Below are 16,499 nucleotides of genomic sequence, written 5' to 3'. Positions count from 1 at the left end.
CAGTTTGTTGGTGTCACCAGTCATTAGTGTTCGCCTTCTTTTATCCCCCTTCCTCTATCCCCACACACTCCACCTCATATTTTGTTTTTCTTCTCATGCAGAACCACTTGTAGCGATTAAAGATCTCGATTTAATTTTAACTATCATATTTTCTTCTACCTGGACTATCATTTTAAAATGGTTACAGAGGGAAAGTGGCTTGTTATTCTACAGCTGAGGTTGACACGGTTACATCACTGAGAACGATGAAGAATAGAAGAGCAACACGACAGTAATTATAATATTATTCATAACGATGAATTATAATACTATTCATAACGATGTTGATGACAATAGATCATGGAGATACCAGATGCCTGTCAGAGACTGCAACAACGACAATGTGTCGTGTTACTGACCACGGCGGTCCGGCAATGGACTTGATGTTGAGAGGCCTAACATCAGACAGAGTCACGCACGACACGTGCTGAGAGCTTATTGGTCCGTGCATCCCATGGACTGCGGATCCCGAACCAGTTGCTCCTTACCTGTCCTCACCTGTCCTCACCTCTCCGGATGCCGGACGGCCATCAGCGGTCCGCTTACGACCCGCCCGAGACACAAACATGCTGTTTAGTCAAACTTCTTATACCTGCTTCATCTCTTCTTTTGCCTTCAAAGCACTTCCCCTCCCCAACCTTGTAGCTTCTTCCCTTTCCCCCCCTTCCCCTCCCGTGCTGACCACGGACAGTAGATGGATGTAGTTGGCATCATCGTTTCCCCCCTCTCCTCTTCACCACTCCCCGACTTCCTCGCCAAGCATCTGTTTCTTCATCCTGTTGTGAAGAAACTGTTAGCAACAGCTGCCCCACCTCCCGGCTGTCTATAAAGTCTTCTACAGTTTGGGGGCGTGCGGCAAACAACCTTCGACTTCCCGGACAGTTTGTAAGTTTGGGTTCCATTCCCTAGAGCAGACGCTTCTTCATACAAGCAACAAGGTACGCCCGGTCTTTCGTCCCCACTTCAAGTATTCATGACTTTTTGAATTATAAATAAAGTGATTCAAGAAGTTTAATTGTAACTGTGATTTTACGCTAATAGTAAGCAGAAAATATTTCAACCGATCTTTGTATGAGACTGCGTCCAGTATAAAAATGTTGTGATTTACATCAAGCGTCTAAAATTCTTGAAGAGATAACAGTTATGAAAGATTTCTCATTGACTGTTTGCAGATGACTGGGTCCTTGTCTTGTCAGAAGGCTGGAGAAATGCTCGGTCCTGGTGCGCACTGCTCACTCTCGTCACGGTCTTCGCCGGCGTGAGAGGTACGAGAGTGCGAGGGTTCCTGAACGCTGACAGAGTCAAGCACGAGAAAAAATATTTGATGAGTTTAATTAACCATTTTTTTATCAAACAGCCTCAATGGGAAAAACAAAATTCTGAGGCGATCTTTCTTTCTTTCTTATTTTTAATTGTTAATTTTATGAGAATGCTGCTCTGTGTCCTGTCACAAATTTGAAGTTAAAAAAATAGACGAGTAAACTTTTAGGAGAATTGCTAAACGTTTATGTTACCACCTGTTTGTAGGTGTGTGCTTATGTTTCCTTACCTTTTTGGTTTTGTACCTTTGTGTCTGTGTGTAAGCGGTTGTGTGTGTGTGTGTGTAGTAGATAATAAACGTAGATGTAGGTGAAATACATTTCTGTTATGTCTGTAATTTGGATTTTTTTTTCTCTCGCTTTAATCTGTACAGTCTACATTATACACTATCTGATTGGCAATTTTTATTCTTTCCTTGTCTCAGGTCACAACTGGATGGGTGGCGGGTGGAGATACCCGCTATTGAGCACTGGAGACAGTAGCGAGGAGATGTCTGTCTTGCACTCTCCTGGCTACAGCAGCTACGCACGTGCTGGGTACAACACTGGCTACAACAATGGTTACAACACGAGACATAACCACAATTATCCTGGCCAGCCTTCCATCTCAGGCTACAACCCAGGTTACGGAAGACACTCGTGGTACGGGTACAGCAACCACCCTGTCGGTATAGGGTGGGGTCAGCAAAACAGCGGCGGGAGCGCAATGTCTAGGACAACGTGGGGTCACGGTCTGGGGTCAAAAAGCGGCGATTCCAGTGCACAAGGAGGGGCTAGCGCAGGAAGATTTGCTGGAGGGGATTCCAGCAGCGAAGATGACACCACTTCCTTTCTGGGCGGCCTGCTGGCCGGTTTAGGCGGGGGTGGCTCGTCCAACAAAGAGCGCTACCCGTTGACTTCTGAAATATTGGCAAGAGCGGGTGGGGGCAATGACGGGTCACAGAGTGCTGATGTCAGTCTCGCCGGCAGTGACGATGAAGGGGACGTGAGTGATGATGTCGCAGAGGTGGTCGTGGGCGGCAGGCAGGCTGAGGACAGAGGTGACTCCAACAGCTCCGAGGGAGACGATGTCGGCGATAATGACAGCAGTGACAGATCAGGCCTCCACGTCGCTAGCTACCCGACAATCAGTAAATACTTTTATCTTTCTTCCGTTTGACATTCGCAGTGAGCGTTTAGTTAGCGGTTTATTTTTCTCCTCCCTCAATTGCTTCTGTGAATTTTCTTTTAATCTTTACTTTCTTTGTTTGCTTGTCTTTCTCGCTCGCTCTTAAGCGATCATTGCTCGAAAAAGATTAGAGCACACCTGAGAACCGTTTACATGACAGGTGGGCTGGGAAGACGGAGATGTTGGATGATGTTAACCCAGGCTGGCTTTGAGCCGGCATCAGTCTGCTGTCAGACTCTCTGTGTCCTCCATCAGTCACTTGGACCTTTGAACTGTAACAGGCTCAACCAGTTCTTTGCCTGTAACACTCCCCGCCTCCCTCTTTCTCTCGTTCTCTTCTCTCTCTAAGAAATCTTCACCACGAAATAAATGCTGCCTTTTTGAACGGTAATTTTGAGTTAACCAAGTCTCTTTGCTGTAATCATCTTTAAAAAATCTCTGCACACTAAGTGGCAAATGACTAATCAGTTAATCAGTTAATCAGCAAATGACTAATCAGTGTGCATATGTTAAATGTGATGATTTGCACGATAATTATAAATAATTTAAATAATAAATAAAATATTATAAATAAAGGAGTCTCGTTAAATAATTTTACAGAATAGACTAGACATGGACATAAGTATTCATTCACACACACACACAAACGTACGTCATCTCTGTCAACCACTATTGTCATGACAGATTGCCAGGCAGCCATGGATGTAGCTGTGCTGGTAGATTTATCCCAGAGGGCGTCGGCGCCGGATGTGACGCAAGTGCGGACCTCCCTGGGGGACCTGGTGGACAACCTGCACGTGCAGAGCGGAGGTCGGCACATGGCGGTCATGACCTACGGCTCGCAGGTGCGCCTGACGTCAGCTTTGAGCGGCAACGCTGGACAGCTCAAGACCGACATAGCGCGACTGACGCCGGCAGGTGGCGCCGCTGACATGGCACTGGCTCTACAGAGCATGCGCGATTTGCTGACGTCACAGGGCCGCCCTAGCGTATCCAAAGTGAGTGTGTGTTTGTTCGTGCGTGTGTGTGCGTGTGTGTTTAAGCGCATTACACAATGTTTTTGACAAACTAGTTCCTGATTAGACTAAGCGGACAAGCATCAAACAGACGACACCTGTCTGTTGTGACGTGTGTCTGTACCCACCTGTCTGTTGTGACCTATGTCTCTACCCTCTGTTCTGCAGGCCTGTGTCCTCATCACTGACGAGCGGGCGACCAGCAGCCAGATGGCGGCCCGACAGGCGGCGCTGGCACGCATGGCTGGCATACAGATGCTGGTGGTGGCCGTGGGGCAGGACCTCGGATGTTGGTGACCTTAGGCAGGTGGCGGACGACGATGATTATCACCTGCTGTTTGCGGAAGGCTACCTGGACTTAGGTTGGCCTCACGAGTCTCATCTCAAGCACTTGTGCTCAGGTAAGTCTCATCTTCTCACCTGGTAAGTCTGCCTCCGCCATAACCAGCTCTGTGAGTTTGTATTTCGGAAAGTGCCGAGCGGTTTCTTGTACAACTTGTATTTCTTATAAGGCTTTTTATGCTTTTAATAACCGCTACCTTTCTTAAAAGGAGTTTACTGGGAAGCTTGCATGATGATTTGAATTACTATTGTCCAATTAAAGAATTTCTATGCTGTGGTTAATATTAATGGATTGTTTAATGTCTACTTTGCATTCTAACTCAAGTACTAATGGGGTTTCATTGCTGTCATACTAATAAATGGCTGACTAAAATTATCGTTATAGGATTTCATTTACTAACTGCATGTTTATTTCCATTTCCCAAAGCCAATGACAACAGGGCGAACTTTACAGAAAGTCCCTATCCTGAAATTACAGAAAATCCCCCGACTGAACAAACAAAAATACCATTTACTAGAGAGACAGAAATAACATACACAGAGAAAACAAAAGCTCCACTGACTAAAGAGACAGACGCACCTGTTACTGAAGAGACAGAGGAGCCATATACGGAAGAGACAGACCCACCTGTTACTGAAGAGACAGAAGAGACAGACCCACCTGTTACTGAAGAGACAGAAGAGACAGACCCACCTGTTACTGAAGAGACGGAAGAACCACCTACCAGAAGAGACAGACCCACCTGTTACTGAAGAGACAGAAGAGACAGACCCACCTGTTACTGAAGAGACAGAAGAGACAGACCCACCTGTTACTGAAGAGACAGAAGAACCGTACACGGAAGAGACAGACCCACCTGTGACCACCACGACCACTTCAGACACGACAGAACGTCCACACAATGACACAGGTGGCGCTGTCGTGACGTCCATCATCCACCCGGGTGCAGGAAACACACGTGACGCAAAGCTCGGGTGGGGTGCAGAGTACCGGGCCCTCTGGGACACTTACATCCCTCTCAACACCATCATCCCATCTTCAGACAGACATTGCGCCAACCCACACCAGCACAGACACAGCATCTTCTCCCCCTACTGCGGACACAACACCTTCTACTCATTCACCACAGACACCGCATCTTTCACATTTACTTGCTCTACGTTTACTCCGAGTTCGCCTAACGTGGCAGTCTGGCCTTCATCTTTCACCCTCTACCTACCCGGGTACCCGCCCCCGTCACAGCCTGTCCTTGCGCTTTTGAAACTACACGGGGCTGCCCCTGCCGGTGGTGTCTGTGACATTCTACCCGCTCCCCGTTTCTTCTTGCGGTGTTTCACAAGCACCTGCGGTTTCCCAAGTACCCAGTCAGATAGTACCCCGGTAATCCACCCACTGTCCACAATGACGACCGGTATCCCACCCTCTCCTCCGTCCGGTGACACAGACGCCGACCGCCAATCCGGACGTGGACACGACCCGCGCCCACCCTGATTCTACCGGTGGTCAGTCTCCATCACTTTCATCGTCACGTGACGCATTTCTGTCGACAGTCGCCACTTACAGAACGCCAGGTGTGACCTCTGTGCGTGCGCGTGTGTGTGTGTGCATGTTAGAGCTCAAGTTTCTATACTAACCTTTGTATGTTTGCATGTTGCTTCTTTTTTTTTTAATGATTAAAAATATTGTGTAGTTTAAAAATATACTCTTTGATTGGATGCGTGTGTAGATGAGTTTTATACACTGTTGACCCCTCCCGCAAAGACCTTTCTCCACCACCATGACCTCTGACCTTGTTCGGAAATGACGATAGCAATCTTAGATGAGACACAAAATGAATATGATGGCGGTGTCACAATTTTTTTAACAAGCTTTGAGGACTTCCGGTAGGCCAGCAACGTCAGCAACAAAGACACTCACAAGGATCCCCCAACTAACGTCTAAACAGACCGTTAGGCCAACTACCCTGATGCCCTCCTCGAGACCTGTCTCTCAAAACCCGAGTACAAGTAGCTCACGAGTGCCGTCAGCAAAGACCAGCTCGGGTCCCATTGAAAGTACCCAGTGGACTACCTCAGAGAAGATTACCCCACCGAGTACCCAGAGGCCGACCCCAAGTACCCAAAGACCTACTCCAAGTACCCAGAGGCCGATTCCAAGTACCCAGAGGCCGATTCCAAGTACCCAGAGGCCGCTTCCAAGTACTCAAAGGCCGACTCCAAGTACCCAGAGGCCGACTCCAAGTACCCAGAGGCCGATTCCAAGTACTCAAAGGCCGACTCCAAGTACCCAGAGGCCTACTCCAAGTACCCAGAGGCCTACTCCAAGTACCCAAAGACCGACTCCAAGTACTCAAAGACCGACTCCAAGTACCCAGAGGCCTACTCCAAGTACCCAAAGACCGACTCCAAGTACTCAAAGACCGACTCCAAGTACCCAGAGGCCAACTACAAGTACCCAAAGACCGACTCCAAGTACTCAAAGGCCGACTCCAAGTACTCAAAGACCGACTCCAAGTACTCAAAGACCGACTCCAAGTACCCAAAGACCGACTCCAAGTACTAAACCGACGACACCAGAACAGGTAACTACTCAAAGACCATCCACGCACCAACTACGAGGAGAACCATCGCACCGTCCACCCCGAAGCTGTCTACAAGTACTCCTCATATTACACCAGAAAAGACGACCGTGTCTCCCACCCAGCGACCCTCCACACCCCGAGTGACACCAGAAAAGACAGCTGCACCAACTACTCAGCAACCGACAAGAGCGAGCACTCCGACAGTGACATCACCAGTACCCGAACAAACGACCATGACACAGAGGATTCCAGGTGGGTAATGATGACTCTAAAAATATCCTTTTGTTTTTTGTAATCTTGTTCACACTCTTCCTTCTACACTCTCTCTTTGTCTTCTCTTTTTTGTTTATGGGAATATCTAGAATAATCTTAATACTTGGAGACATACAGCGCACCACCCGATCCTGCTGTGTGTATAGCACGTGCTTGACCAGGTCGTGTTTCTCCAGAGATCTGTGACGGGTGCACCATGGTCAACGGGGTGGGGTACAAGGCGCACTGGAGTGCGTGTGACCTGTTCGTGCAGTGCGTCATCGCAGCAGACGGCAGCGCCACGGTGAGCATCCGGCAGTGTCCGCATGGCCTGCACTGGGACCAGGTGGCTCTCACCTGCAACCGCCCCTCCCTTGCCGCGTGTCCGCAAGGTGAGTGGTCAGAGCTTCTGGACATTGCATGCATGTATACATACTACAGAATGTACATATCCTGAATGTCCACTACTGGATGGACGCGAACTTTGACCTATTGCAATAAAGCTCCGAACATAAGTGTAAATATTCAACTCGTGTATCCACTATTTTCCATTTCATATCTTATGTATTTTACATTACGTATTGTTTCTAGTATTCTGTATTCTAAGTAATGACTGATAATTTTGAGGCCAAGAGGATTTATTGTCATTAACCAGAGCAAAAATCTTTTCGAAATCGTCATTTCCTGATTAGAACTGACCCTGATGTCTGTTCGTAAAATTTGTTTTGAATATATGACAGATATGTGCCGACAACCAGGGTACGTCGTGTACCCGGCTACCAGTAACTGTCGAGGTTTCTGGGCGTGTGAGGGAGGAGTATCGGAGGGTAAATGTTGTCCACCTGGGTACGCCTTCAGTATGGACGGGGAGTGCGTGCCCAGTCCTCCTGTCAGGATCCCTGTGGTGTGGCCCCGACTATCACAAGTAAGGCCGGGTATTATGAGTAGTATGAGTACCCGTCATGTGTGTGTAGCGGGAGTCTATAATTAGTTTGAACACGAGAAAATGTTACCAACTTGAACCTGTGTTTTAAATCCGTAATTATTTTGAACTATTTGTTCAGTCTATAATTATTTTCCGCTCCATCTTTAATCAGCTAGACAGTTTTTACTGCGCAGTGATTTGAAGTAGTAGTAGTGTGGCTGTGATGTAACTTATGTGACGTCAGTGAGGTGACTTATGTGACGACAGTGGTGTGACTAATGTGATGCTCTGTGTGTCTAAGACAACGTGTGCGACAAGCGGGCGGTGGCGACGATGCCGCTGGTGTTCGAGCAGTACGTGGCGGGGGCGGGCTGGCAGCTGATGTTCTGCGCCCCCGGCACCGCCTACAACCACAGCCAGTGCGCCTGCACCGACCCCAACCCCGCCGCCTTTGAACCGCCAGGTAAGGGAGGAGATGGCTGTCTAACCATGAAACCCACAGTACCTTTTCTGAATAATGTTCTGTAATCAAAGTGTTCTATTCTGTGAACACGTTCACTGTTCTGTTATCAGTGTGTTTACCAAACTTGCTCTGTCGCCAGAGTGTCGCGCGGAGCTGTACATCCCCTTCAACGACGGCGAGGCGCGGGACGAGTCCGGCAACAACAACTTCGTGCAGAACGACGGGGTCAAGGTCAGCGGTGGGGTCGGCTACTTCGACGGCAGCGCTGTGCTGCGGGTGCCGCGCTTCTCCAACAGCGACTACGGCGACGTGCTGCTGGTTCGACTTCGCTACAAGCAGGACACGGCGGGCACCACGTCGTCGTCGCAGGCGCTGGTGGCCAACGGCGACTGCCTCAAGCCCAGCTCGCTGTACCTGGCCGCCGACCACCAGGGTGTCCACTTCGGGATGCGCACCAGCACGGGGCAGAGTCCCACGTCGTCGTCCCGGAGCTGGTGAGTTGCGCTCACTGCACGTCGACGTACGTCACACGTATGGGAGTCACTGAGTGTTTGGTTTACAGCGTACGTCACATGTCAGGGATTCAACGCGACACTAGGAGGAAACTCTTTAAAAGTGTTCATACCAACAAACAAACAAACAAACAAACAAACAAACAAACAAACAAACAAACAACAACAACAACAAAAAACTGCTCAAAAACCAATGTTTGAGAACTGTGTACGCTGTGTATGTGTGTCTGTGTGTGGGAGGAGGCCTCTAGGGAGGATGATGAAGAGAGAGTGAGGGAGGAGAAATCTTGATGTGTTCCTCGTTGTGTTTGAACAGTCTGTGGGCTGGAAGGAAGCCGTGCTGTACATAGACCGCCAGCTGCTGACAGGCAGTGTCAACAACTTCTCCAAGCAGACTTTGTTCACAGGTAGGACAGTCCCGTCCTGTTCATAGGTAGGTCGGCAAAATATTTTCACAGCCGGGTGACGGAGACTCCTTGCAGAACCGGAAACTCTAGACAGTGATCATCACGATAAGAGGGAATCCCAGTGCCCTCAGGTTTCGCCAATTACTACTACAACAACAACAACAACAACAACAACAACAACAACAACAACAACAACAACAGAAACATAATTTTCGAGTTTTGACGCTGACCTCATGATAAAACAGCTCACAAAAATCAATCCTCTGTTAAACTATGAGATTAATATAGAAGTTCATTGAGTGTAATTATAGCCAGCTATTTTGTTCATAATGACAGACTCATTTTGTAATTTATAAAATAAATAATCTTCAGTAACCACAGTGGGAAAATAGTCACCTCCTATTCGTCGGCGATTGCCTCCGTTTTGTAGCAGGTGGAGGATCAAATGGGAAACACTCTCCCCACCCACATAAAATTAAAATGTATGCAGATTAAGATGCCCCAAGGTGTGACATCTGTAGACTGTTAAGGTACTGAAGCTGCCAGAAGCAGGGAGTCAGTTGAAATGTTTTTTTCAGGCTCGTTGGACTCCAGCAAGTGCGCCCTTCAGATCGGCCGAGGGACTAACTTCCAGAATTTCAAAGGCCTTATGGATGATGTAAGCAAAAATGTTTCTTGAGAATTGTAGTCCATGTCACTCATGAGGATTGCCAATCTCATTGTCAGTCTCGGTATCAATGCACCCGTTCCAGTGTCATGTCAGTACAAGTGTCACTCGTTTCTACGAGCGAAAGATAGGAAATAAAAATAAAAAGAGTGCGATGGTGTATTGTATTTTGAAACATTTAACAATTGGCTGACCCTCTTCTGCTCTAATGTCACTCTTTTAATTGTGTCTTTAATGAGAAGCACATGGATACGAAGAAACATAATCGATGACGTAGCATGTCATGTTTTATTTTTTCGATGATTTTCTACGATTTAATTAATTAACATGTTTTATTTTCTTCTTGCATGTTTCAGATTACAGTCTACCTGTGTCGACCAAAGACGCTGTGAAGGAGAGAGAGAGAAGCCTGACCGGTGAAAACAACCGAAGGCGCGTTAAACATTGTTATGTCAATAGTGCAAAGTTTTAACATGTACAAGCATTGCATTTGTATAAAGACCAATATTTATTCATTTCCTTGCAGTGTTAGTGGCTTTATTATTTTGGTGGCTTTACAATTGTACTTTACAATATCAGACATAATGTTTAGCTGCACGATACGGTCATCATCAACATGTTGCGCCGTGTAGAAAAACCACAGGTCCGATCGCAACCTGTTGCGCGAGGTACAAACACGAGAGGTTGTCAGTCTGCCCTCAGGGTCGTACCACGTGATGCACGCGTCGCACAAGTTGCTGCTCTATACACACGGTGACGTCATCGCTTTAGAACCAATCGTAGGCCAGCACACTTCGTGTTGACACCAACGTTTCTTTAGTAGTTTCGCCAACACTAGTCGTAATGGTAAACAGGGTTGTTGGACCGTTTTAACCTTCATTTCGATCATTTGTTTACAGTACTCAAGAGTTATTTATCACGAGAACGACAGTAAAATATCTATTTACGACTTCACTGTGAAAGTGTCTCATGGATGGATGGATATATGATTTGTTTACCCACCCATCCACACACTCACCTACCCACCCCCGGCGCAAATATCTACACCACACAAACATGGGGTCACTGGCGTGTGATCTTTCTTTCAACAAACAACTCATCCTCTTCACGTGGGCTTCTCGTCTGTATTTTCAAACCCTTCTCTACTCCCCTAAAAAAAATGGCTTGGTGTTATTCTGACTTTGGTTATTTTCTTTTCTCTATATTTATGTAATACCGTTTAGATTTTCTGTTATCGAATGCCTCGATCCGTATCATATGTTAGCGAGCTGACAGCTTGTCGACAGTGCAGATCACCGGGGATCGAATCCCCCATTACTCGAGGCGCACGTGATCACGTTTCTCCCACTCGCACACACTACTCACTGATATACTAATGCACGCTCACTGACAAGCCAAACCGCATGTCACACACACTCTCACACACACATTCGATGTTTGATCTGTGCTTTCTGTGTAAAAGGATAATGTAACTTTTATGTGGTTCATAGTATCTAAAGTATCCTCAGTATCAGGGACCACGAACTAAGCAAAGTTACTCTGGGTCAGAACCAATCAGGTGCTCGTGTAGCAATTTGATGTTCACACGAGCTGTGACAGACTGTTGAGTACTCAGTACAGAACATAAAAAGACGGAGTTCAAGAACCACATTACAAAGAACACGAAAAGATACAAAGATATCTATTACTATGTACAGGGCATACAGGACTAGTACAGACATCAGAGACATTTTGCAGGATGTCAAACAATTGAGAACAGACATTCCCTGTCAATGAGTATCAATGTTCTTGGTGCTCAGACAATAAATACAACAAAGTGACGGACTTCAGGTCTAGTGTGTACAACTGCCAGCCATTGTACACAAACCAACCCCAAGAAGGATGTGGCTACCACACATGTCGCACAGGATACACCTATCAACACCTATCACAGTTCCTGACACTTCAGATATGATGACATGCTCCCTTCATACAGCACAGGTCTACAACAACGATTAGTCAGCACTCGGTACTAAACTAAAATTATTTTGGTATTTCTTGACTTAAAAGTATTTGTTCCCCTTTCCCTGACAGTGAAGGTGTTTATTAACACGTAGCCAGTGGCGACAAACATATTTTAGTTGATCTGCGACACTTGTAGACAGAACTCGTGCTTTCTCACGGTTGTAAGGTGGTGATACAAATAGTTCCAAAGGATGGAGCATGTTACAGGCTCAGCAGTATAAATACAAATTTTGCTTGCAGGACCCAGGTTCACAAAGAGTCGTTGTCAGAGAACAATCTGACGTTTGTTGTTGACAGTGATCACAGTAATCAGTAATTTGATGACTAATCTGACGAATCCGTGTTTTGTGAAAGACACACACACAAGTGTAATTTCTTTCTAGTGACTCTAGTTTGTAGGCACGTGTCGCGAGAATGATACTCACCCACATGTGGGGAGACACTGTTTTAAACTGATCTTTGCCCAATCGCTAAAAATATTTTCACCACACCAGTCCTTTACAACAAGCTGCTCATAAAAACAAGCGGCAGTTCGTGAACAGTATACACTGTTGTGTAGCGCATTTTGTTTGCACACATTACTTGATGTATACTTCTTTGATATACACTCCTGTAGGCCAGAAATATCCTTACTTAAAAAATGAAACATTTCCCTGTTATTTTGTTTCACATTTTTTTTTTTTTTAATCCTGACTGACTTGACTGTGAGTAGTTCCTGGTGTATATCAATTATTTACCTATGACTGTTGTGTTCTTCCGCTATTTTTTTTTTTTTTTTTGTTACAATAGGGACAAAAAGATGTGATACAATCCAGAAATTAAACAAAGTGGACTTTGTTTGTGACTCATTTAACTTCTTTGTTTATGAGTGACTGATATATTTTCGTTTAAAAATACCTTCACCTCAACTCTGAGCCAATGATTGACAACATACAAGTGACTGATCATCGAAAACGCAGAAAAGTTTGATAACATAGACACACAGTGAAAGCAAGAGTTAATAGCAGAAGCCAGAGGTAGTCCTGAATGACGTCACAGCAGGGTAACGGTACAGCCTCGCAAACGTTAGTTCTCTCGGGAACTCTCGCTGGCAGGAGTGAAGGCTGCAAAGCGGAAATGGAAACATGGTGTGAGCCCCGACAGGCTCTCACGGTGACAAGGAAGTCTCTGTCACTGCCAGTGACGATGGGCGCGGGGACTGGTGTCGGGATCTGAACTCTGTAGCGGAAGTGAACAGGAAAAGCCGACGGTTATCACGCCCATGCAGATGGCGGACGTCAACGTACAGGCAACACCGCGACTTCTGTATCGTTCGATCTGCGTAGACCTGTGCAGCTGCCGCGGGATGTAGCAGCGTTTTCTGCTGTGGGATTTTCTCTCCTGTTGTTAGACAACTGCACGGACGTGTCGGAATGCATGTCATTACTTTCTTGGCGGCAAAGAAAGGGTTTTAGCTGGAAAAAAAAACTTTTAAAAATATATATTAAAAAAAGAAAAGGGAAGACTCGATCGCTGACCTATGGATACACGATACATCTTGTAGCTGTTCGTGGGATGTTGTTGAAGTCTTCACCAGGTTTCCTTGACCGCGCCTTGGAGGATCTCAGAGACGTGAGATAATGTTTGTATGTTCGCTACTTCATGTAACAACTTCCTAAGTGAAGATCTTTTCTGCCAGTTGTTCCGTGTCACCAAAACCCCATTTTGTCGGAGACAGGGGCATGAGTTTAGTAGCAAAGGTTAGGTAAGGTTAACGTGCTGGAACACGTAGCTGGAGTGGTGCCCACTTACTCGTCGGTCTGATCACGTAGAAACGACGTAGAGATGATCATTAAGCCTATCAGTATAGCGGCGTACGTCTTGACGGTTGTGGCTGTGATCCTACTGCTGGCAGCCTTTATCCCACCGAGTTGGTGCGTTGTCTACAGGCCCAACATGGCGGACCAGCGCTGGCACGGGCTGTGGTCACAGAAGAAGTGCGACAGCGACGGCGACTGCAAGACGATCGCCACTGGTTTCGAGATCGAAGGAGGCCGAGGTATGATTCCATGACACTCTTCCATGCACTCAGTGACCCTAGATACTCCATGACTCTCCTCTCTCATCAATTCCCTAGGTACTCAATGACATTTCTCATAATGTCACTGGAGGATATCTCTCTTGCCACGTGGTTTTAAAGCGTCTCTTTTTTTTTCATTGTCTTCTTGTATTTTGCATTCTCTCATCTAGTCTTTCTGAGTATTTTAATAGTCTATAGAGTGGTCATTGCTGTAAATAAAAGTGCATTACTGAAGTTTTAAACCTAAAAGCACCGTCAAAGTTCAAAAGTAAATATGTACCTTCCATTCTAATCCGATTCCAGGCTATTTGTAAGATCTCAAGTGGGACTTAGAGATAAACAAACTTTTTAAAGTGTGAAACTTACAAAACTAGCCGTTGGTTGGTGTGCATATGAGGTACTGAACATGAGTCTGGTCACCAGTCTCAAGTGCAAGTCAACTTCGTTAAGTTTGGTCTGAGTTAACTTCCTCTTCGTCCTATTTCGATGAAAATCCGTTGAGCTGCTCTCTGTCTCAACATTTGAACAAAGACACTTTAGCTTTCTTGGACGCATTCTGTGGTTAGATTATTTCTATTTGCTTTTCCGCACACCGAGAGAGAGAGGAGAGGCAGAGAGAGTCAGGAAGAGGCAGAGAGTGATGGAGGGAGAGAGAATCAGTATCACTTTATTGAACAGGTTGTCGGCCTATTTGAGAGAGAAGCATAATAAAATCATCACAGTTATATCATACCTATATACCTAGTGGGCAATGGGATTGTCATCAACACGAAGTTATTTACATTTAAGAAAGCCACTGTGCTTTTTTACAATTACAAAAGATATACCAAGTAACATGTGATAAATTTTAAAAAAAAAAAAATAGTTACACAGAGACACACACTATTTTAGGGACTTGTCTCTACGGTTCAATGCTTTGAAAAAAAATGCATCTAGAGATTTAGAAATATTAGTTCTAGTGTAAACATTCCAACAAGTAAAGTTCTCAGCTAGGATATTTAAGACACAATAATCACTACAATGAGTGACGCAGTGTACTTTCACACACTCGCTTCGTGGCCACCCTTGTTTGTGTGTAGTCTTGCTACTGGACATGGCTGATCGCTACTCACCTCGTTGTCTGTCTTCCAGAGTTCTTCTTTATCGTCAAGATCTTCCACCTTCTGGCGCTGGTGCTGGCGGCCCTGGGACTGCTACTACACACTGTATATCCGTGCGCAAGTCCCGCCTGCGGCAGGTCGTTATCTACACGCTGGGCGCAGCAGGTACGTGCCATGTACGGCCTGATCACGTAGCATGCCATGTTCTTCCTTATGACTGGTTCTTCGGGGATTCGTCAATCTATGCGCGTGCCTAACCCTGTCATCCTTAAAGCGCACGCTAACCAATAGGTCAACATAGCAAGGCAGGGGTCGAAATTAAATTCTGAAAAAAAAAACTTTTTTGGAGGGTAGCAACGCGTAAACGTTTTTTTCTCCTCCTCGTAAAACTGGCTATAAATGTAGACGTACTCCATGGACTCTTTACGGTATAAGTTGATAATTATATCATATAATGATAACTATATATCGTATATTGCAGGCCTATTCCTGCTTCTCTCTGCCATCATCTTCGCCGCCATGGTCGGTCGTCTGCGGGATGGCGGCTCCCAGAGTGTGGACCTGGGCCCCTGCTTCCCGCTGTCACTGCTGGCCGCCATTGTGTCGCTGACTGCCTCAGCCATGACCGCGTGGGCGTCTGTGCGCAAGGCCAACAATGCCGACGACGACATGGATGAGGCTCCCATGATGATGAAGAGCGACCAGTAGTCCGGGGCTGCTCAGCGCATGCGCAGAGCTCCCGCCACAGAGGACAGCCAACTGTCGCACCCAGACTTTTCCCGCGGTGCAGTGACTGTCTTCGCAAGGCCCTTCTTAAAAGGATAAATATTGATAAAGCACTTAGCAAGTCTGGCAAATGTTTTATATGACTGTCTAGTAAAAGTTTTGTCAAACTTGCTCAAATGTTCGTCTGTATTATATTTGGCCGGCTTACAAAGGAGCAGACTACTTCAAGAACAGTGTAGAATCGGAGTGCTTGCCATCATAAAAAAAGACTTTTGTTCATCCTGTTTGCTGTGTCTGTAACCAGATATGGAACTTCTTTAAGCATGTTCATTTGCTACATAAACAATGTTGCATGCAATGAACCATTGCTTGATGCAATATACAAGGTCTATAAGAGATAGTGGCGGATATAGCGACCCAAAGACGGTAATTTACAGTATAATTACTGGGGAACGTGAACTGTGTAAAAACATGATCACCAGTTGATATCGGGTTTCTAACAAAGATATGTTGACTTCTCTGGTTAAAACAAATGTTGTAGCGTGTCAGAAGTCTAGGGAAATAGATGTCGGTCAGAATTTAGTATTGATGATTGATGATTGATTGCAGAGGACTGGATAGCCACCACATCGAAAAGGTCTCTCTGGAAATAACCAATATCCCAAATGAAATTAAATAAATGCCGAGACTCAGTCAAAGAATGACTTTATTCCTGTTTTTTTTTTTTATTTATTTATTTATTTAACTTGAGCTTTTAATGGGCATTAAATGATTGTTTGATTTGTTGAATGATGTCGATCTCACCCCGCAATCGTCTGCGGTGTGTGCGTGTGCGTGTGCGTGTGCGTGTGCGTGAGTGTTTCTGCACGCACGATAGTACAATGCTGCTTTGCTTTTTTTTTTTTTAACATCAGATAG

General features: G+C 45.9%; 3 protein-coding genes across 3 annotated transcripts; all 3 read left to right on the top strand.

The window, feature by feature from the left end:
* The first annotated feature begins 455 nt into the window (after positions 1–455).
* LOC112560818 lies at positions 456–5,884 on the top strand. Its single transcript, XM_025232881.1, has 6 exons — positions 456–977; positions 1,212–1,304; positions 1,784–2,488; positions 3,211–3,524; positions 3,711–3,943; positions 5,754–5,884. The coding sequence occupies exons 3-5, from the start codon at positions 1,795–1,797 to the stop codon at positions 3,837–3,839; spliced, it is 1,137 nt and encodes a 378-aa protein (XP_025088666.1). The 5' UTR covers positions 456–977; positions 1,212–1,304; positions 1,784–1,794; the 3' UTR covers positions 3,840–3,943; positions 5,754–5,884.
* A 1,085-nt stretch (positions 5,885–6,969) lies between these two features.
* Positions 6,970–10,084, top strand: LOC112558987 (protein PIF-like). The gene is given in 8 exon segments (XM_025229776.1): positions 6,970–7,110; positions 7,459–7,643; positions 7,945–8,106; positions 8,246–8,445; positions 8,448–8,600; positions 8,935–9,025; positions 9,604–9,683; positions 10,049–10,084. Coding segments are annotated over 7 exon segments (816 nt in total). The 5' UTR covers positions 6,970–7,110; positions 7,459–7,549.
* Positions 10,085–12,923: 2,839 nt separating this feature from the next.
* On the top strand, positions 12,924–16,282 carry LOC112560149. Its single transcript, XM_025231758.1, has 3 exons — positions 12,924–13,734; positions 14,887–15,020; positions 15,337–16,282. Exons 1-3 carry the CDS (start codon positions 13,521–13,523, stop codon positions 15,463–15,465), a joined length of 477 nt encoding a protein of 158 aa, XP_025087543.1. The 5' UTR covers positions 12,924–13,520; the 3' UTR covers positions 15,466–16,282.
* Positions 16,283–16,499: the final 217 nt, after the last annotated feature.

Source organism: Pomacea canaliculata, linkage group LG3, assembly GCF_003073045.1.
Source record: "Pomacea canaliculata isolate SZHN2017 linkage group LG3, ASM307304v1, whole genome shotgun sequence".
NCBI classification, from domain to species: domain Eukaryota; kingdom Metazoa; phylum Mollusca; class Gastropoda; order Architaenioglossa; family Ampullariidae; genus Pomacea; species Pomacea canaliculata.
The sequence above is the reverse complement of the archived record's forward strand: the minus strand, read 5'-3'. Positions and strand labels throughout refer to the sequence as shown.

Coding starts and splice junctions, on each gene's coding strand:
- LOC112560149 (XM_025231758.1), top strand. CDS start 13,521: ATGATCATTAAGCCTATCAGTATAGCGGCGTACGTCTTGACGGTTGTG. Junction 13,735..14,886: donor CGAGATCGAAGGAGGCCGAG/GTATGATTCCAT, acceptor TCTGTCTTCCAG/AGTTCTTCTTTATCGTCAAG. Junction 15,021..15,336: donor CTACACGCTGGGCGCAGCAG/GTACGTGCCATG, acceptor CGTATATTGCAG/GCCTATTCCTGCTTCTCTCT.
- LOC112560818 (XM_025232881.1), top strand. CDS start 1,795: ATGGGTGGCGGGTGGAGATACCCGCTATTGAGCACTGGAGACAGTAGC. Junction 2,489..3,210: donor CGCTAGCTACCCGACAATCA/GTAAATACTTTT, acceptor TTGTCATGACAG/ATTGCCAGGCAGCCATGGAT. Junction 3,525..3,710: donor GCCGCCCTAGCGTATCCAAA/GTGAGTGTGTGT, acceptor TCTGTTCTGCAG/GCCTGTGTCCTCATCACTGA.